Source organism: Giraffa tippelskirchi, chromosome 9, assembly GCF_054371585.1.
Source record: "Giraffa tippelskirchi isolate mGirTip1 chromosome 9, T2T-mGirTip1v1.2.pri, whole genome shotgun sequence".
Lineage (NCBI taxonomy): Eukaryota > Metazoa > Chordata > Mammalia > Artiodactyla > Giraffidae > Giraffa > Giraffa tippelskirchi.
The window spans coordinates 107,037,140-107,063,416 of NC_137283.1; the positions used below are offsets into that span (position 1 = coordinate 107,037,140).

Below are 26,277 nucleotides of genomic sequence, written 5' to 3' on the forward strand. Positions count from 1 at the left end.
AACTCGGGATTTGGAAATATTTACCTAAGGAAACAGAGACGATTATAATGGTTTACAACTTTCGGGACCTATGTGACTAGACTAAAGACTACGAGTTCCGAAATACCTTGAGGCCGCCAAGTGCTATACTCCCGGCGTGCAGCGCGGCGGGAAGTGGAAGAAGCACGATGGGGATTGTAGTTTGGAGCGAGGGGCGGGGCGGGGCAGGCAGGCCCTTCTTTGACCCCGCCCCTGAATGGTTGGTTCATTCAATTGGCTATCATCTTCCCTCACTCCCCGGCCAAGCTCTGTTCTCTCCGTCCCCCTCCCCCAAACTGAGGATTGGGCAATACCATATAAGCTTCAGGAAAGGGGGGAGAAGAGCGATATTCATCCCCACTGATGGGCGAGTGGGTGGGGGCTGAGTTTCCCACCACAGCTGCACCTGGGCACTGAGAACTGAAAAGGAAAGTGAGAATCTTAAGTGGGAAGACGTTGACTGACGGGGAATAGCTCCTGGTGGGAAAGATGGGGGATTAGGTGGCCAGAGTCCAGCGGTTCCCCCCTGCTTCAGGCGCGGGTCTCCGCGTCCGGTTGTGGAGCGTCGCGAACGAGGAGGGGGCGGGTGGGGGGCGGCGGCGGCGACTCGCGGTGTTGTTCGCTCGCGCGTCGAGCACACGGTGGGTCCAGTGACCGGCGGACGTCGCAGGCGGCGTTTCCCGTGGCCCGGTACCTCGGCCGCTGCCCACAGCGGGTTCCACCGGGGAGACTGACGCTCCTGGAGGCTCTAGGTGGAGTCCCGGGAGCTGAGGGGGACAGGCGGCCGCCGCCGAAGCATGAAGAAGGGGTAAGGCAAGGGACCCTCAAGATTTCTCGGTGAGCGCGAGTCTCTGAGGAATTGTTTATCGGGGGTTCAGGGTACCGGGAGAGGAACTCTTCCCCACTGGCCAAGAACGGAGAGAGGTGCGCTTGGAGCGCTAGCCAGCCAAAGGTTGTGGGGATGGGCGCGCCTCCCCCGCGACGGCCCCCACCCCCATTCGCGGGTTTCCAGAGCTCCAGCCGCCCACCCGCCAGCGGGGCTGTGGTCCCAGGGACCCGGCGGCCGGCGGGCGCGCCTGGCTCTTGGTTGCGGGGACCGCCTCGAGGCTGCTCTAGGCGGGGAGACTGCGGGTCTCACCTGAGGTGCCAGCTCCTGAGCGCCCCTGCCCCCGCGACCCGCCCCTGTGCCTGCTCGCTCCGGGGGAGCCTGCGGCACCGGGTGCCCGAGAAGCCAGGCTCGAGCTACGTGCCCGAGGCTCCCTAAAGCCAGCTGGTGCGTTTGCCTGTTTGAGGCGCGAGTCTGTGTCTGTGAAGACACAACATAACGGTAAAGCGAGTGCGGGGATCCCTTTCTTCGCTGGAAGAGGAGGCGAAGCAGGCTGTCGTTTCCGACGCCTGCTCTTGGAAGAGGGGGCCTTGGGCAGAGTTAGGGAGCTGCTTACCCAGCTCCGACGTCGGCATGACTCGCCCATTGTGCCACCCGGATAATTATTCAACTCTGCAGCATCCATTGCACCTTTTCCCATTTTTCTTTTCCCCTTGCTATAGCATGCCCCCTAGCTTCGGTACTCTGACGCCTTCTCTTGCACTTGCAGATGATAAACTGGAATAATGGCAAAAAGAAAGCACATCTGACCTGAGCATTCACAATCTATCTTATAGCCGATTTATTAAAGAATCCCCAACTAGACTAGATACTCGAACACGATTCAGTCTGATTCTATCGTTTTCTATGCAAAGTGTGCCTAGGTTTATATTTTAATTTTTTTTTTTGATGTTATATCCACGTGTTAGCTAAGTCTTGTTTCTGTCCAGGAATTGATGTAATTGGTTTATTGGTTATGCAACCCGTCTAATGTTCTTTAATTTGTATAGGATATAACTTTCATTTTCCTAATTGTTGATAGCACTATATCATAGTTACGGACACAGTTTCAGTCTTTCGAACTCTCAGGAACTGTTTTTTTTTTTCCTTATGCTCTAAGTTTCTGTTAGGAAAAGTGTTTTTCTTTACTGTCCAATATTTGATACCAGATTTCTCAAGTTTTGAATAAGGAAAGTTTTGTATATCTTTATTTTTCAGTAATGGAATATTTGCTAATTCTAGGCTTCAGTTGAATGAAAGGAAGCATTTAATATTTAAGATGGAGTTTTAACTGAAATAAGGATATATTTCCTAAATTTAATTTTACTTTTTGTTCTCTTGTTTGCAATGTCACGTATTTAATTACTTGTCAGAGGATTTCTTCTCATTTTTTTAACTTCTGTCTGCAAGGATGGGTAGGCTACAATTTTGCATGATCTACCTGAAAGATGAAATATTTTTTAGAAACGGAAGAAACAACTGTTGGTTTTTTGATTATTATGCTAAAAACTGTTTACATCTCATTATTTAAAAATAAATGATTCGCTACCAAACATAAGTGTTTTATTTTTCGTTTTTGTAATCCTCCCTTTCTAGCTTTTCTTGTTTTCAATTGTTGCCATAACCCTCTTGGTAAAATGAATTTGCACATAGGCATTGCAGAGGCAGTTGTTTTAAGGTACAGTAATTGTTTTATGGCACTTGGAAGTGGCCCACGTATAACTTGATGATGTAGAATCAGTTGCTTGTTAGGAAATGACCATGCAGTTTATAAAATGGACAACTTGCCTTGGTTTCCTTATATATAAATGGAAAAAGTCCATTTATGCCACCAGCTACTATGCATAAATTAAGTACATATGTTTTCATGATGCTTTTAAATATTTTAAAATACTTATTCACATATTTTAGCTGGTGAATGGTGAAAATATTTCAGTATAAAATACAGTGAAAAATGTCATTAGGATTTTCTGTAGCATGTTAGAATGACTGATTTACATTGAATTTTGCTTTGGAAACATGGCTCTAAACTGAATGTTTCTCATCCTTCATATTTTTAATAATTGCAAATTTAAAAAGTAATAATAGTTAATACATATATGTAGTTTTCAGTGTAGGTTTAGTTAATATTGATGAAAAGTTACATGATTTGGTAATAAACAAATAGAGTATTGAATAAAGTTTGTGAAAAAGAAAATCTCAGGAAAACATTTAGACCTTTTTCATTGAAAAACGTGCAGAAGACACAATTCAAAATACATTTTGAATTTATGTAATACATTGATGTTTGTAGTGTAATGTAATACATTGACTTTGTAATACATTGAAAATACATTGATAATTTGTAAGGTGTGATATAGAGCTACTTTATTCACGTTTATAAATAACTATATATATATTCAGAGAGTGTATCAATATAATACTATATTTAATTGCACATATTCCTTTATTGTCAGAATAAGGTATTGCCGTGTACTTGATTTTCATTATTACAGTATCTAGTAGCTTTTGATTTCATTTTTGGGGGGTTAATTCAATTAATTTTCACAGCAAAAACTGCTATTAAAATATATTATTACTTTTACCAAAACAATACTTTAATTACTTTGTGGTGAAATTTCATATAAATGATAAGACTATTCAAATGTTTTTAAGGTTACTACTGTATAGTTTCCTTTTTTGAGAATTTATTTGATGATATTAATGTTTCCTTAAATGACCAACTGAAATTCAGCTTTCATTATTACTTCATAAATACAGTTAACTCAAGGTTTCTCTAAGCTCCTTGAGGATAGGAACTGACCTGATGCTTATTGTCATAAATCTGAAATTGCTATGGTAAAGAATCTGCCTGCCAACTCAGGAAATGTGGGCTGGATCCCTGGGTCGGGAAGATCCCCTGGAGAAGGAAATGGCAATCCACTGCAGTATTCTTGCCTGGGAAATCCCATGGACAGAAGAGACTGGGGGGCCCATGGGATCACAATGAGTTGATTTGAACATGACTGAGTGACTAAACAACAACTGAAATTGCTAGCATAGTCTTTAGCAAATAGTATAGATTTAATTTTTGTTGGACTAATAAAATGAGAGAATGAAGAATATCCATTGATTTAGTGTACCATGTAGAAAAATTTTAAAAGATATATCAATAAATTTTCAATTCAGAAAGCATACGACTTTATCTCAAGAGAAAAGAAAAAAAATGTATTGGGAAATTCTTTAAACTTCACTTACCTATTCAGGTATAATTCCTTTACCCCCACACATTTTTTGAACTAGCACTCAGTTCAGTTCATATCAGTCTCTCCGTCGTGTCTGACTCTTTGTGACCCCATGAACCGCAGCATGCCAGGCCTCCCTGTCCATCACCAACTCCTGGAGTTCACCCAAAACCGTGTCCATTGAGTCGGTGATGCCATCCAACCATCTCATCCTCTGGCATCCCCTTCTCCTCCTGCCCTCAATCTTTCCCAGCATCGGGGTCTTTTCCAATGAGTCAACTCTTCACATGAGGTGGCCAAAGTACTGGAGTTTCAGCTTCAACATCAGTCCTTCCAATGAACACCCAGGACTGATCTCCTTTAGGATGGACTGGTTGGATCTCCTTGCAGTCCAAGGGACTCTCAAGAGTCTTCTCCAACACCACAGTTCAAAAGCATCAATTCTTCGGTGCTCAGCTTTCTTTATAGTCCAACTCTCACATGACTACTGGAAAAACCATAGCCTTGACTAGATGGACCTTTGTTGGCAAAGTAATGTCTTTGCTTTTTAATATGCTGTCTAGGTTGGTCATAACCTTCCTTCCAAGGAGTAAGCGTCTTTTAATTTCATGGCTGCAGTCACCATCTGCAGTGATTTTGGAGCCCAGAAAAATAAAGTCAGCCACTGTTTCCACTGTTTCCCATCTATTTGCCTTGAACTAGCACTAGAGAGTGCATAATTTATACGTTGCCAACCTTTCATTTATGAGATGATAATTTATTCTTAACCTCTTTTAGGTGACTTCGTGAAAATGTACACTGAAGGTATTTTTTTTTAATTCCTAAATTATATGAGTATAGAAGTATGTATGATTCTTTTTTACATACTTCATTATCCAGTAAAATATTAATAAAAAGATGTATGTAGATTGTATCCTGTGGTAAATGTGCCCAAATACATAATTTTTAGTGACCTTTAGTGTGGAGCTTTGAAGAATCTTGTGTTTTTAGTCTGTCACACTTAGTTTATAATTTTGAATCTTTGTGTATTGGTAGTTCTTAACTTCCAGTACAATTTATTATATTTTTAACTTGTAAAATGGTTTAGAACTTGGAACTTAACTTTCTCTGAAGCAGTATGCTTGGTGGTTAGATTCTCAGACAACTCACCAAATTTAACCCATAATAAACTTGACTTATTGGAGTAGACTAATAATATTAGAGAGTTATAAAGTTGTGTTAATAATATCGAAAATCCCTATGATACTGTGTACAGCAGTCTTTCTGTGGGAAAATCAGTATCTACCTTGAAATGCTAGGAATACATTTTTCTTATGTTAGACATGACAGTTTTATTAGGAACTTGTCCTCTGACACTCACTGGACATGGAGAAGATCTTCCTCAGCCTTGTATCATCTGGGGCGAGAGGTCAGGGTATGAGAAACTGGAAGGAGCTAGGATCGTCTTTGTAATGTTGAATAAGTAATTTTACCTGTTAAGGTCTTTGGTTTTCTCATTTATAAATTGAGAAGGTTGAGGTAGATGATCTCTGAGGTTCCTTTTGGTTACAAATAAAATTCAAAGATGTTTCGAAGCTAAGTGTAACCCTTTGTTCTGAGAGTTCATTTTCCCTTTCTAATGTCACTGCTTATATACTTTCTGTCAGAAAATTTATTCTTTCTGGATCTACTTCTGAAAAGATTATACTGTTAATCTTTTTCTCACATACCTATTCTTGGAAGCAAGACTTTTTAGGTTTTTAAAGAAGTTGTTAACGGTTGTTGTTTTGTTTGCGTTCGTTTTCATTTTTTTTAAACTCCCAGCACCACCAAGAAACAGAATTAAGATGATTTTCTTCGCTTTCCTGTTTAGAGTTTTTTACTGACAGCCTATAAGTGAGGTCAAGGTATACTTTAATTATACTTTGGAGAAAGATCATATCCAGTGTGTCTCCAGAGAAATTTTTTTAGAAAGCAAAATATTGTAATGAAGGTTGTGGAGTGTATGAAGGTAAAGAGATGTCATATGACCTGAGAATAGAGTTGACAGATAATGTGTAGGGAGACGTAGGTTCAATCCTTGGATCAGGAAGATCCCCTGGAGAAGGAAATGGCAACCCACTCCAGTATTCTTGTCTGGAGAATTCCATGGACAGAGGAGCTGGTTGGGCTACAGTCCATGGGGTTACAAAGGGTTAGACACAACTTAGTGATTAAACAACAACAACTCTGTATTTTTATTTGCTAAATGTGGCAGCCTTACCATGCTGTGAAACTTTGGGCAGGACAAGAATGTGGGTATGGGGCTTCCCAGGTGGCACTAGTGGTAAAGATCCCACCTGTCAATGCAGGAAACCTAAGAGATGGGGGTTTGATCCCTGGGTTGGGAAGATCCCCGGAGGAGGGCTTGGCAGTCCACTCCAGTGTTCTTGCCTGGAGAATCCCATGGACAGAGGAGCCTGGAGGGCTACAGTCCATAGGGTCGCAAAGAGTTGGATGTGACTTAGCACGCACACATGCACTCGTGGTGTGTGGTTGGAGGGAGAGTGAAAAAGTCGTCTTCCCTGAGGACAAGACAGTTTTGTTGCTGTTGTTTTGGTTGATTGCTTTGCTCTGCTTCATTTCTGTGTTTCTAGTACTTGTTCTTTAAGCTAAATGGATATTTGAGCTGATATAATTGCAACAGAAGAGCAGGTAACTAATTCTCTCAGGGAGGTGGTAAGATCAAGATGCTGTGAGAAAAGGGGTCATGAAACACAGCTCTGTTTTTCATATACACTGGAGTATTTTATAGGTTTTTAATTAAGTTCTTATTTGGAGGTTAATAATATTTAAGAGTAACAGGTAATATGGTCTCCTGAGAGGAAAAGAAGTACCATTGCATGCTTGCTCTATGTGCAAGCTACTGTATAGATAGTTATATTTATTATCTTACTCATTTGATAGCAAAGTCTTATGAAGATTTTATGGAGGAAGAGGGTTAACTGAATTAAACAAGTTTATTCTGCTCAGTAGAAGCACAGGTTCTCTGGAAACCACTCTCTTACCTTTCCACAGTAAGTTACTACTGAAGCAGCCATTTTAGTAGCTTGATAATAGTAATTCTGCTTGCCTACTACTACCTACTACCCTGAATTCTGAATTCTGAGGGTAGTAGGTAGTAGTAAATGAGGTAGTGGTGATTGTCAAAATCACCACTAAATTTTGACAATTTAGTGGTGATTATCCCATGCTAAGCCAGTTATTCATTTAACATGTAATTGTTGGGGGCCAACTAGGTGCTAGATACAGAGAATAAAGAGTAATACAGAGGTCTTGATTCCTTTGGAGTTAATGGTATGGTAAGAGTCAGAAAGTAAAAACATGCACACGTTTATTATTGGACTGTGATGAGTGCTGTAAGGGACAAGAACAGGTAACCTAGTTTACCTTGAAAATCAGGAACAACTTTGAGGAAAGATTGGTGGACATTAGCTATGTGAAAAAGGAAGAGAATATAAAGAATACATGGAAAATGATTTTGAGATGGGAAAGAGCTTGGTAGGTTCAAGGAACCAAAAAAGGCCAGAGTTGTTAAAGCTGAGCAGGAGGGATTGTAGCTTGATGTGTGGTTGTGAAGGTAAACAGGAGCCTGATCATGCAAGGCTACAGAAGTTTTGGTTCAATGAAAGTTATGGATTTTTACTGTAAGTGTATTAGGGAAGGCCATAAAGGATTTTAATCAGGGTAATCACTGAATCAAATCTGACTTTTGAAAAGATCACTGTGGCTTAGAGGGGGTCAAAGAGATCAGTCACAATTCTGCCCATTTTTGTACTTTATTGGTCTAGTTCTAGACACTGCATTAAGCTGGGTATTCAGGTTTTCCTGGGTCCCAGGTGTCCAGAGGATGGAATAATTTGTTTTGTTTCCAGGGGCTGAAGCTGTAAGACATAGAACTGAGAAACTGTTACTGGCTTTGTTTCTTGCCGGGTGAAGTATGTAAGCAGGGGCGTCTTGAAGAAAGAAGAAGCAAATACACAGTCCGGGCTGTGTTCAAGTGTCTTTGTCCATGGTCCTGAGATTGGGTTACAAAAGGCACCGTAATATCTCTGTAATAAGTTGTGCTTTTTACATAAACTGGTTGGAATGATATTTTTGGTACCTGGCAACCAACCAGCTGAATCCTCTCATAGATTTAGTAATTTGTACAAAGTCACAATGCTAATAAAAATGGTAGAGGTGGAACTTGAACAGAAATTTCAAAGTCCCATTTTTTCCTATTACCCTAGGCTGTCAAGCCACCACTCCTTAAATTCATGATTCTAAAGGGATTCTAAGGACATGGGTGTTGAGTGTGATGACATCTGTTGGATGATGATGGCAGCAGTGCTTTATTTTGTTTGTTTGTCGATGGGACAGCTTCCTGACATTATTTTCTCTTGAGTAAGTTACTCAGGTCTACTCTAATAAGTTAATCTTTCTGTAACGATTAACTCATTAAAAAAAAAAAAAAAAAGGAAAAGCCTTGTGTGTCAGGGAGTGGGTTAACTTATTTGATTCTTATACTGAAAAATATGAAGTCTGTTATGTTTTCATGTTATGCTACAAAAGTAAGCTTTTTTGTTTTCCACTCCTTGATAAGACATATGTTGTATGGTACCTGGGTTTTTTGTTTGTTTTGATAAATTTTTGTAACATAAATGTGCTAGAGATAAAGCTGGAGAATTGTAGAAAGGTTAAGCAAAATGGGAGGAATGGGAGAAGCATTTTATATTTTAGTTGAAGACTAGCACACGTTTGTTTTAAAAACCAAAACAGAAGCTTTGTGTGATATATCATAATACATGGCTAGAAATTTATCGATTTTGTTGACATTTTCAAAGAACCCTCTTTTGGTTTCATTGGTTTTTCTCTGTTGATTTTCCTTTTTCAATTTCATTGATTTCTGCTCTATTTTTTTTTTTTAATTCTTCTGATTAATTTAGGCTTATACTGCTTTTTCTAGTTTCCTAGGGTGGAAGCTGAGGTTATTGATTTTAGATCTTCTTTCCTAATACGTGCATTCAGTGCTATAAATTTCCCTTTAAACTTTGCTTGCGATAGATCCTACACATTTTGACAGGTGATATTTTCATTTACTTCAAAATACTCAAAAATTTATCTTAAGACTTCTTTGACCCATATGTTATTTAGAAGTGTGATGTTAAAATATTTGGGAATTTTCCAGCTGTCTTTATGTTATTACTTTCCAGTGTAATTCCATTGTGGTCTGAGAGGATGTGTTGTATGATGTCTGTTCTTTGGGGGACAGGGTGTTTTACAGACCAGGATGTGGTCTGTCTTGGTGAATGTTCTGTGTGAGCTTGAGAAGAAATCTGTGTTCTGTGTTGTTGGGTGAAGTATTATGTAAATGTCAGTTACATCCAGTTGACTGATGAACCCTATCCTTGTTAATTTTCTGCCTGTTGGATCTGTCAATTACTGATAGAGAGGTGTTCAAGTCTCTGTAATAGTGAATTTATCTATTTCTCCTTGAAGTTCTATCAAATTTTGCCTCACATATTTTGGTACTCTGTTGTTAGCTATATATTGATTGGCCAAAAAGTTCCTTTGGTTGTTTAAGTAAAAACGGAAGAGACATTTTCCATTTTCACCAGTAACTTTATTGAACAACATTTTCACCATTTTGTTCCACTACCTTCTGCCATTTTCCAGGGAACTTCATAATTCCATCTTCCCAAAACTTTTTTATCTTTTTGAGCAAAGAACTGTTCCAGCTACCTTTTACAGTCTTCCAGGCAATTGAAATTTTTTCCCCTAAGAGAATTTTGTAAAGACCAAAATGGACATCTGAAGGTGTTATGTCTAGTGAATATGGCAGATGAATCAGAACTTCAGTAAAACTGTTAACAGTTTTTGCCTGGTCATCAAAGAAACATACAGTCTTTCATTATCCTAATGGAATATAATATATTTTCTATTGAATAATTCTGGATGCTTTTCATCAACTGCTGGTTTCAGTTGGTCTGACTAGGAGCATTACTTGTTGTAATTAATCTTTTGGTTTTCAGAAGGAGCTCATAGTGGAGGGCTCCTTTCCAATCCCACTATATACACAATACAACATCACCTTCTTTGGATGAAGACTAGCCTTTGGTGTGGTTGATCATGATTCATTTCGTTTGCTGCATGATCTCTCCCATCCCACATTATTGTCCAGTGTTCACTTTTCATCATCCATCACAATTTGTTTTTAAAACCAAATTTTTTTTTACATTTAAGTAGAAATGTGGAACTACTGTCAGTGTTTTTTTTTTTTTTCCACTTTGTGGAACCCAAACATCAAAACAAATAATAACCAAGCTGATGCAAATGATTTTTAGTGCCTGATCCTGATATTTTGAGTATGTTGGCTTTCTCCTTCATGGTATAATGTTGACTGTTTTCAGTTAATGTCTTGATTTGATCATTAACTTCAACTGGTCTACCTGACCATGGAGCATCATCCAGGGAGAGATCCTCAGCAACAGCTTCGTAGATCACTTTTGACACATTTGATCAGTCACAGCACCTTCCCCATGCACTGTGAAAATATTTTTTCCATTTAACTTTCATTTTACCTTTCGTGAAATAATAATCCTAAAAGAAATCAGTCCTGAACATTCATTGGAAGGACTGATGCTGAAGCTGAAACTCCAATACTTTGGCCACCTGATGCGAAGAACTGACTCATTTGAAAAGACCCTGACGCTGGGAAAGAATAAAGGCAGGAGGAGAAGGGGATGACAGAGGATGAGATAGTTGGATGGCATCACCAACTCAATGGACATGAGTTTGAGTAAACTCCGGGAATTGGCGATGGACAAGGGAGGCCTGGCATGCTGCAGTCCATGGAGTTGCAAAGAGTCGGACACGACTGAGCGACTGAACTGAACTGACTGAAATAATAAAGCATAATGTGCTGAGAAGGTTGCTTTTTTTCTTCCATATTCATTATTAAAATGGCTACACAAAAATTCACCTATTTTGATAATTTTTTAAAAATGTATGCTGATATGACAGCTACCTGTCGAATTATAAGCTAACAAATTGTTTTGAATGAAGTTAAAGACAACTAAGCGGCTACTAGGACTATCTTACAGGAAAAACTGAACAAAACTTTTGGCCAATCCAATACATTAAGGATTGTTATGTCTTCTTAGAGAATTTATACCCTTATCATTATATAATGCCTTTCTTTATCCTTGAGATATTCAAGGATATCTTAGAAGTCTGCGTTCTCTGAAATTCTGTCTTTATATTTAAAGTGAGTTTCTTGTAGACAACATTTGGTTGAGTCTTTTTTGTTGTTTATTATTCTTAGTGTATTCTGATATTCTCTTTTAATTGGTGTATTTGAATCAGTCATGTTTAAGATAGCTATTGATATAGTTGGATAACTACCATATTTGTAAATGTTTTGTATTCATTGTATTTATTCTTTTTTAAAAAAAAATATTTTGCTTTTTCAGCCTTCTTTGATTTTAATTAAGCATTTTATATGGTTTTATTTTTCTCTCCTTTCCTAGCATATCAATTATAGTTCTGTTTTAAAAATGTTTTTAGTGCCCTAGAGTTTGCAACATACATTTACAACTGATCTAAGTCCACTTTCAAATAACATGCCTCTTTGCAGGTAGCACAGATATCTTAGAATATTCCCAGTTCCTCCCTCCATTCCTTATAATAATGCTTCCATTCATTCAATTTATCTGTATACTCTAATTACCGACTACTTTTTGGCTATTACTACTTTGAACAGTTATCTATTAAAATCAGAGAGAAATAAAAAATAAAGATTTTATTTTACATTTATTAATTCATTCTCTTTAGTGCCTCACCTCCTTTCTTTATGTAGATCCAAGTTTCTAATCTATATTGTTTTCCTTCTCTCTGAACTTCTTTTTGTCTTTTCTTTCAATCCATGTCTACTGGTGACAAATTCCTTCAGTTTTCACTTGCCTGAAAAAGTCATTATTTCTCCTTCACTTTGAAGGATAATTTCTCTAGGTTGGTGATTTTTCTTTCAGCACTTTAAATATTTCACTCTGCTCTCTTGTTCATGGTTACTGCCAAGAGGTCAATGTAATTCTTAACTCTATTTGTAAAATATTTTTTCCTCTGACCTTTTCAATATTTTCTCTTTGTCTTTTGTTTTCTGCAGTTTGGATAGTATAGGCCTAGGTGTAGAGTTTTTGTTTTTTCATTCTTGGTGCTCTCTAAGCTACGTGGATTTATGGTTTGGTTCCTATCATTAATTTTTTTTTTGATTCCTATCATTAATTTTGAAATATTCTCAGGCATTATTACTTCAAGTGTTTATTCTACTCCTTTCTCTTTTTTCTTTCTGATATTTCTATTGCATATATGTTACACCTTCTTTCATTATCCCACAGTTCTTGGATATTCTGTTCTGTTTTCTCATTATCTTCTCTCTTTGTGTTTCAATTTGGAAATTTTTCATTGATACTTTGAGTGCACTGATTCTGTTCTCATTTGTGTTCAGTTTATTGATGATCCTATCAAAGGCATTCTTCATTTCTGTTGCAGTGTTTTTTATTTCTAATAATTCTTTTTGTTTGGCTCTTAGAATTTCCATCTCTCTGCTTACAGTATCCATCTGTTTTTATATTTTGCCCACTTTTTCCATTACAGCCCAGAATAAACATACTTATTTTAAATTCCCAGTCTGATATTATAAAATCTCTGTTATATTTGAGCCTGGTTCTAATGGTTGCTTTGACTCTTCTGACTATGTTTTTTCTTTCCTTTTTAACTTGCCTGTTGTTTTTTTTTTTTTTTTTTGAAAGCCCGACATGATATATAAGATAACAGGAACTGAAGTAGGTAGGTTTTTAGTCTGAGTTTTTATATGTATCTGACTAGGAATTAGGCTGTGATGACTGTTTGCTGTAGCAGTAGGTGTCAGATGTTTCAATTTCCTTTAGTGTCCTTGTTTTTGTTTCCCTTGTTGTCTTTGGATTTCCCTAGAAACACCTTCTTAAATAGGGTTAGAGCCTTGCATTTTTTTCAGCCATAATCCTGTTATTGTATAGGAGCCCTATTCATGTGGTTGTATGGTCTAAGGATTGGGAAGTGGTCTTTAACCCTATGTGAAAATGAAAGTCACTGAGTCCTGTTTGACTCTTTGCGACCCCATGGACTATACAGTCCATGGAGTTCTGGAGTTCTCCAGGCCAGAATACAGAAGTGGGTAGCTGTTCCCTTCTCCAGGGGATCTTCTCAACCCAGAGATTGAACCCAGGTCTCCCACATTGCAGGCGGATTCTTTACCAGCTGAGCCACAAGGGAAGCCCACGTGATAATAACTACCTTGAAAAGTCGTGAGGATTAAATAATGTAATAGAAGGCATTTGTAAACTATTAAGCACTATATAAAAGGCAGTTTAGGTATATCAAATTGAGATATAAACTTAAGTCTTAGTAATCAAACATCCTGATAATTAAATACGTTTAGACCAGCCTATTTAGTACAATATTTTGAAAGAAGATGCTTTAATTTATTGATAATTCTGAGAAAGGGAGCATAGTTGATTCTGAGTAAGATAGCTGAATGATAGGTACACTTTGAAAACTTAATTGGGAAAATAATATGTTGATGGAAGTTGATATAGTATACTGTTAAACTTATAGTAGAATTCATTAGGTCTTATGAAGATAAGAATTAAGAAAAATAAGAAGAGCCAGTTTTAATTTAGCTTTGCAATTATGCATTCAATATATGTTGTTCTAAAACATTTGAGAAGACTTAATCAGATAGAAAGATTTTTCATTTATTTCAATATTCCCTGAAGCTACTTAGTGATTTTTGAGGTCATTTTAGTCTTCAGTGCCTTGGTACTCAAAAGTGTGATCTGTGGACCAGTAGCATCAGCATCATCTTGAGAGCTTTTTAAAAATGCAGAATATGAGGTCTACCCCAGATCTACTGAATCATTTTAACAAGATTCCTGGGTGACTGGTAGGCACCTTGATGTCTGAGAAGCTCTGACCTAGTATACATAAATCTTGCAATTGAGAAAGACCTTTGTCAGGGTTTTAAATTTTAAACTACATGGTATTTCTGAATAGCATATGGTTTAAAGAGAGAAATGGATATTGGGTTAATTATAACTTTACCAATATTGTTAGAAATTATGTTGAACTGAAAAATGTGCTGATCTATTTTTAAAACTTAAACACTTATAACAAAATTTTTTCTTAAAAAGAAAAGTTAATTTTTAAGCTTGTAAAATGTAGTAATGGTTTCTTCACCTGACTTCATTGGGAATTGAGGGATCCCATTTACATATCTTTTCCAAAAACTTATATCTTCTGCTTTTAAAAATAAACATTGTGTTTTAAGGACTTTCCATGGAAACAGTTTTAAAATACATAGTTCTTAAACTGTATTTAGGGCTTCCTTGGTGGCTCAGACTGGAAAGAATCTGCCTGCTGTGTGGAAGACCTCAGTTCGATTCCTGGGTTGGGAAGATCCCCTGGAAAAAGGAATGGCTACCCGTTCCAGTATTCTTGCCTGGAGAGTCCCATGGACAGAGGAGCCTGGCAGGCTTCAGTCCATGGGGTAGCAGAGTCGAACACGACTGAGCGACTTTCACTTTTTCACTTTTCAAACTGTATTGAAGGAAACTTTGCCTCCTAAAGTAAATGGAATACATTTTAACCTTAAGATTCCCCTAGCTCCTACCATAAGCCTTATTTGTATAGATGTTCAGTTAAACTGATAAACTGATGGATTGACTTGTGAAGACCTTTTTGTTATTGCAGTTTGTTGTAATACAGAGAGGTTGGTTATTAAAGGATATAGTTTTATTTATCCATATAATAAATGATCTACATTGCTGGCCTGCAGTACTGTGTTTGGTATTTTGAACTCTCCCTTTTTCTTTGTCAGCTTTCATTATTTATATGCTTGCTTCTCACAGCTTCTTCCTTTAATTTGTTGCTTCTAACTGCACTCTAAGAAACCAGATGAGGCTGTGTATTGTAACTTTTCCAGTCATTCATTCATTAATAAATGTTTATTGTGCATCTATTTTATGCCAGGCTTTGCCAACTATTAAGTATTCAGTGGAGAACAAAACAAAATCCTTGTTCGTGTGAAGTTTACATTTTAGTGGGGAAGACAGCCAATAGACAAATACCTGTGTAACAAATAGGTAATAAATACCTATAAAATGGATGGCAATAAGTTCTATGAAGAAAAATAAAGTGGGGCATAGATCTAGAGAGTGATGGGAGGAGCCACTACTTTAAGTAGGGTTGCATGGGAGAGTGAAAGGAGCAAAGAGCTGAATGAAATATATATATGTGTGTGTGTGTGTATAATATGCATATATATATAATATCTTTTAAAAGAAGAGTACATAAATGTAGTGCATAGAGTGTGGCTTCCACTCTGCCTAGAATCCTTAGATATTTAAGTTATAAATCTTAAGTATTTCTGCAGTTTTGAACATGGCAACCAAAAGTATGGTTATTATCACACTATCTAAGGATTTTTATGCTATTTCTGGGAATGAAAGGCAGTTTGAACGATGAGGTTTAGATGACAGAATGTTGGAACTTTTGAAATATTGGACTGGTTTAAAAGAGCAGTGGAATAGATAAAAACTAGAATTGTTCTAAAATTTAAGACATAAATTGATTTAAAATAAAAATGTGTTATTAGCAGTCCCCTGAAGAAACAGAATGGTTACCCATGTGGCCAAATTGCTCTTGACTTAAAGGTGACACCAGTAATCACAGGGGCACCATTTTTTGAGCACCTGTTAGGTGCTAGGCGCTATTCTAGGCATATGATGTAATTCTCACAACAACCCAGCGAGGACATGTAATTCTCACTTATCAGATCAAAACTAAGGTTTGAGCATAGTCTGCAACCAGAGTCTTTCACAATCGTAGCCACAATCTAACTGCCTGGTCTCTCATGCTTACTCCTGACTCAGGTATCCTCTATATGTAGAGGAAAAATGGGATTATTTTGATTTAGTTGGTAGGTGGCAAAATTGGAGGTGTGTGTTAGGGATTGGTTCCAGAGTTCAAGCCACTTGCGGAGTAAAAATATGTACCAAATTATTGTACCATCAAAAGAGTTGAATAAAAATGGCTGTATCATATCCTTTTGATGAAAATGTAATTATTTTCCCAACAATTTGTACACAATCAAAAGTTTACTGAATTGATACTGTAGAGAAACCAGTACTTTGCTTTAAAGATAATCTCAAATACTAAGTGATTTGGTGTTATTAGAAATAGAGAAGTCCAAAAAAGAAGTAAATTTTCTTTGAGGAATGAGGAATCACTGATGGTGAAGTTGGTTTTGGGTATATTGAAAATGAGTTAATAAGACATTGTGTTGCAGTCTGTCAGACAGATAGCATAGGTCTGAGTGTTCACAGGGATGTTCAGTTCAGTTCATTTCAGTCGCTCAGTCGTGTGCCACTCTTTGCAACCCCATGAATGGCAGCACGCCAGGCCTCCCTGTCCATCACCAACTCCCGGAGTTTACCCAAACTCATGTCCATTGAGTCAGTCAGTCCATCCAACCATCTCATCCTCTGTCATCCCCTTCTCCTCCTTCCCCGAATCCTTCCCAGAATCAGGGTCTTTTCCAGTGAGTCAACTCTTCCCATCAGGTGGCCAAAGTATTGGAGTTTCAGCTTCAACATCAGTCCTTCCAATGAACACCCAGGACTGATCTCCTTTAGGATGGACTGGTTGGATCTCCTTGCAGTCCAACGGACTCTCAAGAGTCTTCTCCAACACCACAGTTCAAAAGCATCAATTCTTCGGCACTCAGCTTTCTTCACCGTCCAACTCTCACATCCATACATGACCACTGGAAAAACCATAGCCTTGACGAGACGGACCTTTGTTGGCAAAGTAATGTCTCTGCTTTGTAATATGCTGTCTAGGCTGGTCATAACTTTCCTTCCAAGGAGTAAGTGTCTTTTAATTTCATGGCTGCAATCACCATCTGCAGTGATTTTGGAGCCCCAAAAAATAAAGTCAACCACTGTTTCCACTGTTTCCGCATCTATTTCCCATGAAGTGATGGGACCAAATGCCATGATCTTAGTTTTCCGAATGTTGAGCTTTAAGCCAACTTTTTCACTCTCCTCTTTCACTTTCATCAAGAGGCTGTTTAGTTCCTCTTCACTTTCTGCCATAAGGGTGGTGTCGTCTGCATATCTGAGGTTATTGATATTTCTCCCAGCCATCTTGATTTCAGCTTGTGTTTCTTCCAGCCAAGCATTTCTCATGATGTACTCTGCATGTAAGTTAAATAAGCAGGGTGACAATATACAGCCTTGACATTCTCCTTTTCCTATTTGGAACCAGTCTGTCGTTCCATGTCCAGTTCTAACTGTTGCTTCCTGACCTGCATACAGGTTTCTCAAGAGACAGATCAGATGGTCTGGTATTCCCATCTCTTTCATAATTTTCCACAGTTTATTGTGATCCACACAGTCCAAGGCTTTGGCATAGTCAATAAAGCAGAAATAGATGTTTTTCTGGAACTCTCTTGCTTTTTCGATGAACCAGCAGATGTTGGCAATTTGATCTTTGGTTCCTCTGCCTTTTCTAAAACCAGCTTGAACAGGGATGTTATAGGGATGTTAGGGTTGTTTATATCAGTAATTTAAAGGGATTGTTTAAAATCTGGACATAGATGGGTTTATGAAGAAGAGAAGGTATAGAATGAACTGGGGCATAACAAAACTGTTGACTCTTGACTCATTATTTACGTAGTGGAAATTTAAAAGACAGCAGAGGATGCTGATGATGTAATCAGAGAAGATGTAATCATTATGAATATAGTGGTATTCATTTCAGAATATCATTCTTATATGACCCTTCAGTTGGAACCAGAGGATAAAGTAAGGCCTTGTGATCTGGGCAATTCTCTTTGGAACAGGGATCTGAAATGCTAGTGAGGTAGAAAGGGAAGCAAAGCCAAAAGTATGTTGATGGTTTTGAAAATAGAGAAGAACGAAAGGATCACAAGGACTTGATAAGGACAAAGAAAGTTAATAATGAGGAATTAGAGGGGTGAAATAGGATATTTGGGTCAGAAAGGAACATTTCACAGATGGAGATCTTAGAGGCAGAACTCTGAGCATCTATACAGACACTTGATGTGCTTAGTAGTAGAAGGGAAGGGGCCAGTCCTCAGGACTGGAAGCACTGATGTTTGAGCCCTCAAGAGAGATAGGGTATGTTTTAAGAAGCTTTGCTGTAAATCTGTATGCCTCTAACCATTGCTCTGGGGTCAGCAGGCAGTGCACACCACATCATTTGAGGTAGGAATCTTGGAGGGAGGAAAAGGGTCATGCTTTACTTGTGAATGATTAATTATAAATATAGTTGTCTTTGCAAAAATAAGGGTTTTTTTCTTTGTAATAGAGGCAGTCAACAATTGTTGGAGATTCAGTGTTAATATAATTTTTATCATCAGTATAGTCATGGAAGTAATGAAATAAAGATTGTCTCTTAATGGTTATGTATATAAAGGACTTAGTTTCATCGACATTAAAAAAAAGATTTAAATTTCTGTTTTGTAATTTTATGCTAAGTACAGAAAGATGACAGTAATGACCTGTCATCAGTTGAACATGAATTTTGATATATATTTCTTGTAGTAGAGATGGATTTCTGAGTTCTCTAATTTGAAATTAATTAAATCTGCTCATTAAAAGTCTGCCTGTTATGTGAGAGGTCATATTAAGAGCAGAAACTGCTGGCTTAAATAATATTTACTGTAATATCCTTATGGAGTCTTTTTAGGATAAAATGAGATAATTGTTATAAAAAAGACTTCTGAAACAAGTCCAAATTAATGTAAGTTGTTACTGTTATAGGCCCATATGGGACTAGGACCATGGATAAGATCATAATTTACATTTTTAATGAAATATTTAATATGGTATTTAAATGTTTCTAATGTAATAAATGACTGGAATAAATAAAAAATGTTTGTTTTGGTATTCATCAATTTAGCTTTATTATTTTTAAGTAACTCCCTATACCAGTAATACTAGTAATTATTTATTGAAAATTAGGTCACTTATTTTTCTTTTCAACTTTTTTTGTATCTGTTTGAATCTGTTTTTCATCAGCACCTGCCTCCCCAAGTGATAAAATTATCTATAATTGACCTCATTTGAGGATTAGAGTGAGGCAGTCAAGTCCTTTAAGTTAACATATAGATGTATCTTACTGTAAGGAAATTTAACATGAAATTGCTAATGGAGTGAATATAGATACAAATAAGAAAAAAGGCCTGAGGACTGAGTCCTAGAGTACTCTTAAGATTTGGAAGTAGAGAAGTTGTGAAGGAGGCAGGAGGAAAGCCAGGAACTTGAGGTTTCCCGAAAGCCACAATAAGTGATTTCAAGGAATGAACAACTGTTAAGAGGTTTAGTGAAAAGAGACTTCAGAATTAACCACTAGATATAGCAGATAATTGACCTTAGTCAGATGATTTGATACAATGCTAGAAATGAAACCCTGAAAAGGACAGATTTAAGTGAGAATTGCAGGAGAGAAATCAGAGAACTAATTCAAAGAATTTTGCTGAAAAGGAGAACTGAGAAATCAGGAAGTGGGGGATTAAATGGCTAAAGGCAAAAGTAGGACCAAGAGAAGTTTGTTTTTGTTGTTGCTGTTTTTTTTTTTTTAAGATGGATGAAATTATAGCATGTCTCTGTATTGATGACAGTGATCTAGTAGAGGGAAAACAGTGATATAGAAGAAAGAGGGGATAATTAATCCCTACTGCTTAAATAAGATTTGGAAACTGGCCTGGGAACTTTGCCACCATGTGAAATGGTTTCTGTGGAGAAATTTTTTACTTCAACATAGGCAGATTACAAATGATTAGTTACCCAATTCATCTGCTGTTTTATACTTGTAGATTACTTTTAGTGATGAGATGGAAATTGTTAAGGCCACATACTTACCAGTTTCCTATTGTGATAACTGCATTTATTTTCAGGTAAGGAATAGGATAGATAATACTATGCTGATAGAAGATAGCAGATCTCACTGATCTACTTGAGCTTGTCTGAATTTGCACTGTTTTAATCCATTAGTCTTAAAGAGTTTTTGCTTGCACATTTCCAGAGAGAAAATGTACTCTTTTACACATTGAAGTTGAGTAGTATAATGTTACTGTTGTAAGTTGAAATCATTTTCTTGTTAATAGGTAATAACAAATAAGCATTTATAGCAGGATATGAGCATTAACTGTATTGGAATAAATGGTTATTGCTATTTGATTAAATGCATTTTTGAGAGCTATATTGGAATATAATTGATGTACAATTGGATAAGTTTTGACTTATGGATATGCTTTGAAATCATCATTACAATCAAGATAATGACCCCCCCCACCACCAATTTTCTATTCTTCATTTGTAATTCCTGCGTCCTGTCTTTTCTTACTGCTTCCATCAATCCCAGTCACTACCCCAAGCAACCACTAATCTACTATCTGACATAATATTTTTGTTTGGCTGCTTTCACTTAGTGTTATGACTTTAAAATTTATCTGTATTGTCATATCCATCATTTTTTACTGAACACTATCCCATTTTATAAACATTGTTCCAGTGGATAACAATTTGTTTTTTATTGGTCTGTTGGTGATCATTTGGGTTGTTTCCAGGTTTTGATTCTTACAAATACAGCTGCTGTGAGTATTCATGTAGAAGTCATTCTTTGGGTATATGCTTTCTTTTCTCCTGAGTAAATCTAGAAGTAAAATGGCTGGGTCATACAGTAGGTATATGTTTAGCTTTATAAGAAAGTACCAAAGTGTCTTTCAAAGTGGTTATGTCATTTTATAGTATTTCTACAAGCAGGGTAGGAGTTCAGTTGCTCTACATTCTTGCCATTTTAGTTTTAACCATTCTAATAGGTGTGTAGTGGTATCTCCTTGTAACTTTAATTTGTGTTTTCCTAAAGGCTAATGAGGGCTTCCCGGGTGGCTCAGCTGGTAAAGAATCTGTCTGCAATGCGGGAGACCTGGGTTTGATCCCTGGATTGGGAAGATCCCCTGGAGAAGCGAAAGGCTACCCACTCCAGTATTCTGTCCTGGAGAATTCCATGGACTGTATAGTCCATGGGGTTGCAAAGAGTCAGACATGACTGAACGACTTTCACTTTCAAAGACTAATGATGTTGATCATCTTTTTAAATGCCATTTGTATATTTCCTTTTATGAAGTATCTGTTTGAATATCTGGATGTTTACCTTTGGGTTGTTTTCTAATTGAATTTTATTGTCTTTATTTGTGTTAGTTGTTCAGTCGTGTCAGATTCTTTGGGACCCCATGGACTGTAGCCCACTAGGCTTCTCTGTCCATAGGATTTTCCGGGTGGAGTAGCTTGCCATTCCCTTCACCAGGGGCTCTTCCCGGATCGAACCCAGGTCTCTTGAATTGCAGGCAGATTCTTTACCATCTAAGCCACCAAGAAAGGTTTCTTCATTCTAGATACATCAAATATGTGATTTACAAATATTTTCTCACAACCTGTGAATTGTCTTTTCATTCCCTTAATGAGAAAGCAGAAGTTCTTAATTTTGATGAATTCTAGTTCAAAAATTTCTTCTTTTATGGATTGTGCTATTGGTGTTACATCTATCTAAGAAATCTATGCCTAAGTCAAGGCCGTAAAAATTTTCTTTTTTCTAGAAGTCTTATAGTTTTACATTCTACATTTAGGTATGTGACTCATTTGTACATGGTAAGAGGTAAGGATCTAAGTTGTTTTTTTTTTAATAGCGATATCCAATTGTGTAGCACCATTTAAAAAAAAAAAAGAATGTCAACTTTGCATCTGTGGAAGAAATCAGTTGACCAAACAATTCATCAGTTGGATTGTTTCTGGACTCTTTTCTATTCTATTGGATATTTGTCTATCTTCATACCAATACCACACTACCTAGAATAGTGTGGCTTTATAATAAGTATTGAAGTCAAGTAGTATAAATCCCTTAATATTGCTTTTCTTTCTCAAAGGACAATGTAGTTTTTCTTTTGTGAGGTTCACTAAACCTTGTGTCTTTTCAGGATTTTTCCATTTCATGTAAGATGTGGAATTTATTAGTATAAGTTGTTTTTAATATTTCCTAATGGTTCTTTTAATATCTGTAGAATCTATAGTGATAGCACTCCTATCATTCCTCAGATACTGTCAATTTATATTCTCTTCGTATGCCACCCTTCCCCATCAGCCTGGCTAGTGGGTTATCATTTTTATTGATGTTCTCATTATTTTTCTGTTCCAATGACTTTTGCTCTCACCTTCACTATTTCCTCTCTTTTGCTTACTTCCAGTTTAATTTTATTTATTTTTTCTAGCTTGTTGAGGTGAAAATAGTTGAGACCATTCATTTAAGACCTTTCTTGTTTTCCAGTGTAGACATTTTAATGCTGTAATTTTCCCTTTCTGTACTGCTTCCCTCATACATTATGATACTTTTGCTTTCATTTTCATTCAATTCAAAATAACTATTTTTTCCCTTTTTATTTCTTATTTGATTGGAGTTATTTGGAAATATATTTCCTAGCCTTCAACTATTTGAGGATTTTCCATATATCATTTTGTTGTGATTGCTAATGTAATTAGATTGTGGTCAGAAAACATACCTTTGTAGGATTTAAATCCTTTTACATTTATTCTTACTTATTTTATGACTTAAAAGTGGTCTCTCTTGGTAAATGTTACTTCTATACTTGTAATACTTAAAAATGTATTTTGTATTGTTTTGGGATAGGATGTTCTATAAAGTTCAATTATCAAGTTGGTTGATGGTGTTCTTCTAGACATCTCTGTGCTTACTGTCTGTCTATCTACTTGGTCTATTAGTGATTGAAAGATGTTGAAATTTTTAGCTGTATCTATAGACTTTTCTATATTATATTGTACTTCTGTTACTTTTTACTTTATTGAATCTATTTATTTGTAAAGTAAATAAACATTTTAGATTATGATGTATACATGATGAATTGACAGCTTTGTTAGTATGAATGATTCCCTTTATCTCTGGTAATATCCTTTCTCTAAAATCAACTTTGTCTGATATTAATGTAGTTACTCCAGCTTTTTTTTTTTTCTTTAGCATGGTATATCTTTTTCTATCCTTTTACTTTTAACCTCTTTGTGTTTTCATATTTAAAATTGTTTCTTATAGGCAGCATGTGGGTGGGTCTTGTTTTTTTAAGTCAGTCTTAAAATTTCTGCCTTTTAATTGGCATGTTCAGATCATTTATGGTTAATGTGATTATTATAGAGTTTAAATCTACCATTTTGTTATTTTCTTTTTGTTGTAACTGTTCATAAATCTCTTGTTTCCCTTTTTATTTTCTTTTAGCATGAGTAAATTTTAAAATATTTATGGCTGTGCTGGTTCTTCATTGCTCTGTGGATTTTTATTTAATTGTGGTGACCTGGGGCTACTCTCCAGTTGTAGTGCACAGGCTTCTTATTGCAGAGCGCATGCTTTAGGGCACATGGGCTTCAGTAGTTGCAGTGAGTGGGCTCAGTAGTTGTGGTTCCTGGGCTCTAGAGTGCAGGCTCAGTAGTTGTGGCTCACAGATTTTGTTGCTCCATGGCATGTGGGATCTTCCCAGACCAGGGATCAAACCCGTGTCTCCTGCATTGGCAGGCAGATTCTTTACCACTGAGCCACCCAGGAAGCCTGAGTAATTTTTTTTAACGATTCTGTTTTTCCTCTTTTGTTGGCTTAATAGCTGTAACTCCCTGTGATATTTTAGTATTTGTTTTGGAGTTAAGTATACATTGTTAACTTATCATAGCTTACTTTTAAGTGGAAAGGTGAATTTTTCACAAATCAGTTAGTTCAACTTTCAAATTCTGTCACTACAAGTTCATATTCATTTGGACTCTGGAGTCATATCTACCTGGATTCAAATCCCAGCCATGATACTTAGTGTAGAAGGTACACTTTCTATACTGTAGGCTTCTTATCTATAAAATGGAGTTAACTGGTACCTGACATACAGTAAGCAACTCTAATTTGAGGCTGCTTTTATTAAAAATTATGTTGATGACAATCTCTTATGAATTCTAGCTGCCTTACCATCATTCTTCTTCTCCCATCACCCTAGTGAAAGTACCTATTCCTTAGATTAGTTTTAGATTAGTCATTTGTCTGCTATGCTTCTGCCTTTCCCAATTTGAATCAATCCTCTTGCCAAGTTAATCTTTCTTCAATATAACACCAATCATATCACATCGTTTCTCAGTTCAAAACTATTTCCACCTGACTGCTCACTTCCTCCAGAATTAAGAACAAACTCTTCATCCTGACAAGCAACATAGCCCATTGTATCTGTCTTCATCTTTCCTTTTCTTTCACTACTGTTTTACTTTTAGTCTAATTAGTTCAGTTAAACCGCAGTCTCTTTCTTCTCCAAATATAGTTTCCTGTCTCTGAATTTGTTGTTGCTGTTTTGTATGTCCCTACAAAATTTTGAGAGCAAGTATGTCTGAAAATTACCCTTTGTATCAGTGTTCACCTGTAATAATCCTTTACATCTTTGAAGGCTCCCATCAAATATTGGGCTGGCCAAAAAGTTTGTTTGGGTTTTTAATACAACATCTTACAAAAACCCAAATAAACGTTTTGGCCAACCCAGTACTATCTATTTCATTGAGCTTTTCCTGATACTTAACTGGTTGTGGTTTTTCCATTCATTACATTTCTATAATTCTCCTGTGCTTTTCTTGTATCACTAGCCTTGTACTACCTTTGTTTATACAGGTCTAAAATTCCTTCTCTGTAGTTCTAAAGTTCAAAAGACTCTGAAAACTAAGTTTCTCTTTAAAAAAAGAAACTAATTTAGTGGCTCTGGTGGGCAAAAGGATGGCCCCCGAAGAGGTCCATATCCTAATCCTGGAACCTGTAAACATATTACTTGGTAAAAGGGGCTTTACAGAGATGATTAAATTAAAGATCTTGCAATGGTGAGATTAACTTGGATTACCCAGATGGGCTCGGTGTAATCCCAAGAGTCCTTATGAGAGGAAGAGGGAGGCAAGAAAGTCAGAGAAGAAAATGTCATGGCAGAAGTAGAGATTAGAGTGATGGGATTGCTAATTATTAAAATGAAAGGCCAGGAGCCAAAAAAGCAAACAGCATACAGAAGTCAGGCAAGGCAAAGAACAGATTCTCCTGTGGATCCTCTAGAAAGAGACCAGCTTTGTAGACATCTTGGCTTTAGCCCAAGGACAGTTGTGACTTCTAGATCTAAAAAATAATAAATTTGTACTGTCTAAGTCACTACATTTATGGTAATTTGCTAGAGCAGCAGTTGAAAACTCATGTAGTATTAAATTTTGACCTGAATGGATGTGAGGCTATTTACAGACCACCTGACCTGTCTCTTGAGAAACCTGTATGCAGGTCAGGAAGCAACAGTTAGAACTGGACATGGAACGACAGACTGGTTCCAAATAGGAAAAGGAGAATGTCAAGGCTGTATATTGTCACCCTGCTTATTTAACTTACATGCAGAGTACATCATGAGAAATGCCTGGCTGGAAGAAACACAAGCTGAAATCAAGATGGCTGGGAGAAATATCAATAACCTCAGATATGCAGACGACACCACCCTTATGGCAGAAAGTGAAGAGGAACTAAACAGCCTCTTGATGAAAGTGAAAGAGGAGAGTGAAAAAGTTGGCTTAAAGCTCAACATTCGGAAAACTAAGATCATGGCATTTGGTCCCATCACTTCATGGGAAATAGATGGGGAAACAGTGGAAACAGTGGTTGACTTTATTTTTTGGGGCTCCAAAATCACTGCAGATGGTGATTGCAGCCATGAAATTAAAAGACGCTTACTCCTTGGAAGGAAAGTTATGACCAACCTAGACAGCATATTACAAAGCAGAGACATTACTTTGCCAACAAAGGTCCGTCTCGTCAAGGCTATGGTTTTTCCAGTGGTCATGTATGGATGTGAGAGTTGGACGGTGAAGAAAGCTGAGTGCCGAAGAATTGATGCTTTTGAACTGTGGTGTTGGAGAAGACTCTTGAGAGTCCGTTGGACTGCAAGGAGATCCAACCAGTCCATCCTAAAGGAGATCAGTCCTGGGTGTTCATTGGAAGGAC

General features: G+C 37.1%; 2 protein-coding genes across 13 annotated transcripts in view; one reads left to right on the forward strand and one right to left on the reverse strand.

Annotated features, from left to right (window-relative positions):
* The window catches only part of CDC40 (cell division cycle 40), a 46,152-nt gene extending 44,731 nt beyond the window's left edge, over nucleotides 1-1,421 (reverse strand). For 7 of the 11 annotated variants that reach the window (XM_081530619.1, XM_081530614.1, XM_081530624.1 and 4 more), the window contains exon 1: nucleotides 107-289. Coding sequence is in view for 3 of the 11 variants with exons in the window: in XM_081530614.1 (XP_081386740.1) it covers nucleotides 107-248 (142 nt within the window). In the remaining 8 variants the exon portion in view is untranslated. Of the gene's footprint in view, nucleotides 1-24; nucleotides 290-483; nucleotides 786-1,156 lie in introns of those variants that run through there. The other 4 variants (XM_081530613.1, XM_081530625.1, XM_081530615.1 and 1 more) reach the window with 3 other exon arrangements.
* The window catches only part of WASF1 (WASP family member 1), a 72,239-nt gene continuing 46,733 nt past the window's right edge, over nucleotides 772-26,277 (forward strand). For both annotated transcript variants that reach the window (XM_081530626.1, XM_081530627.1), the window contains exon 1: nucleotides 772-855. The gene's annotated coding sequence lies outside the window, so the exon portion shown is untranslated. The remainder of the gene's footprint in view (nucleotides 856-26,277) is intronic.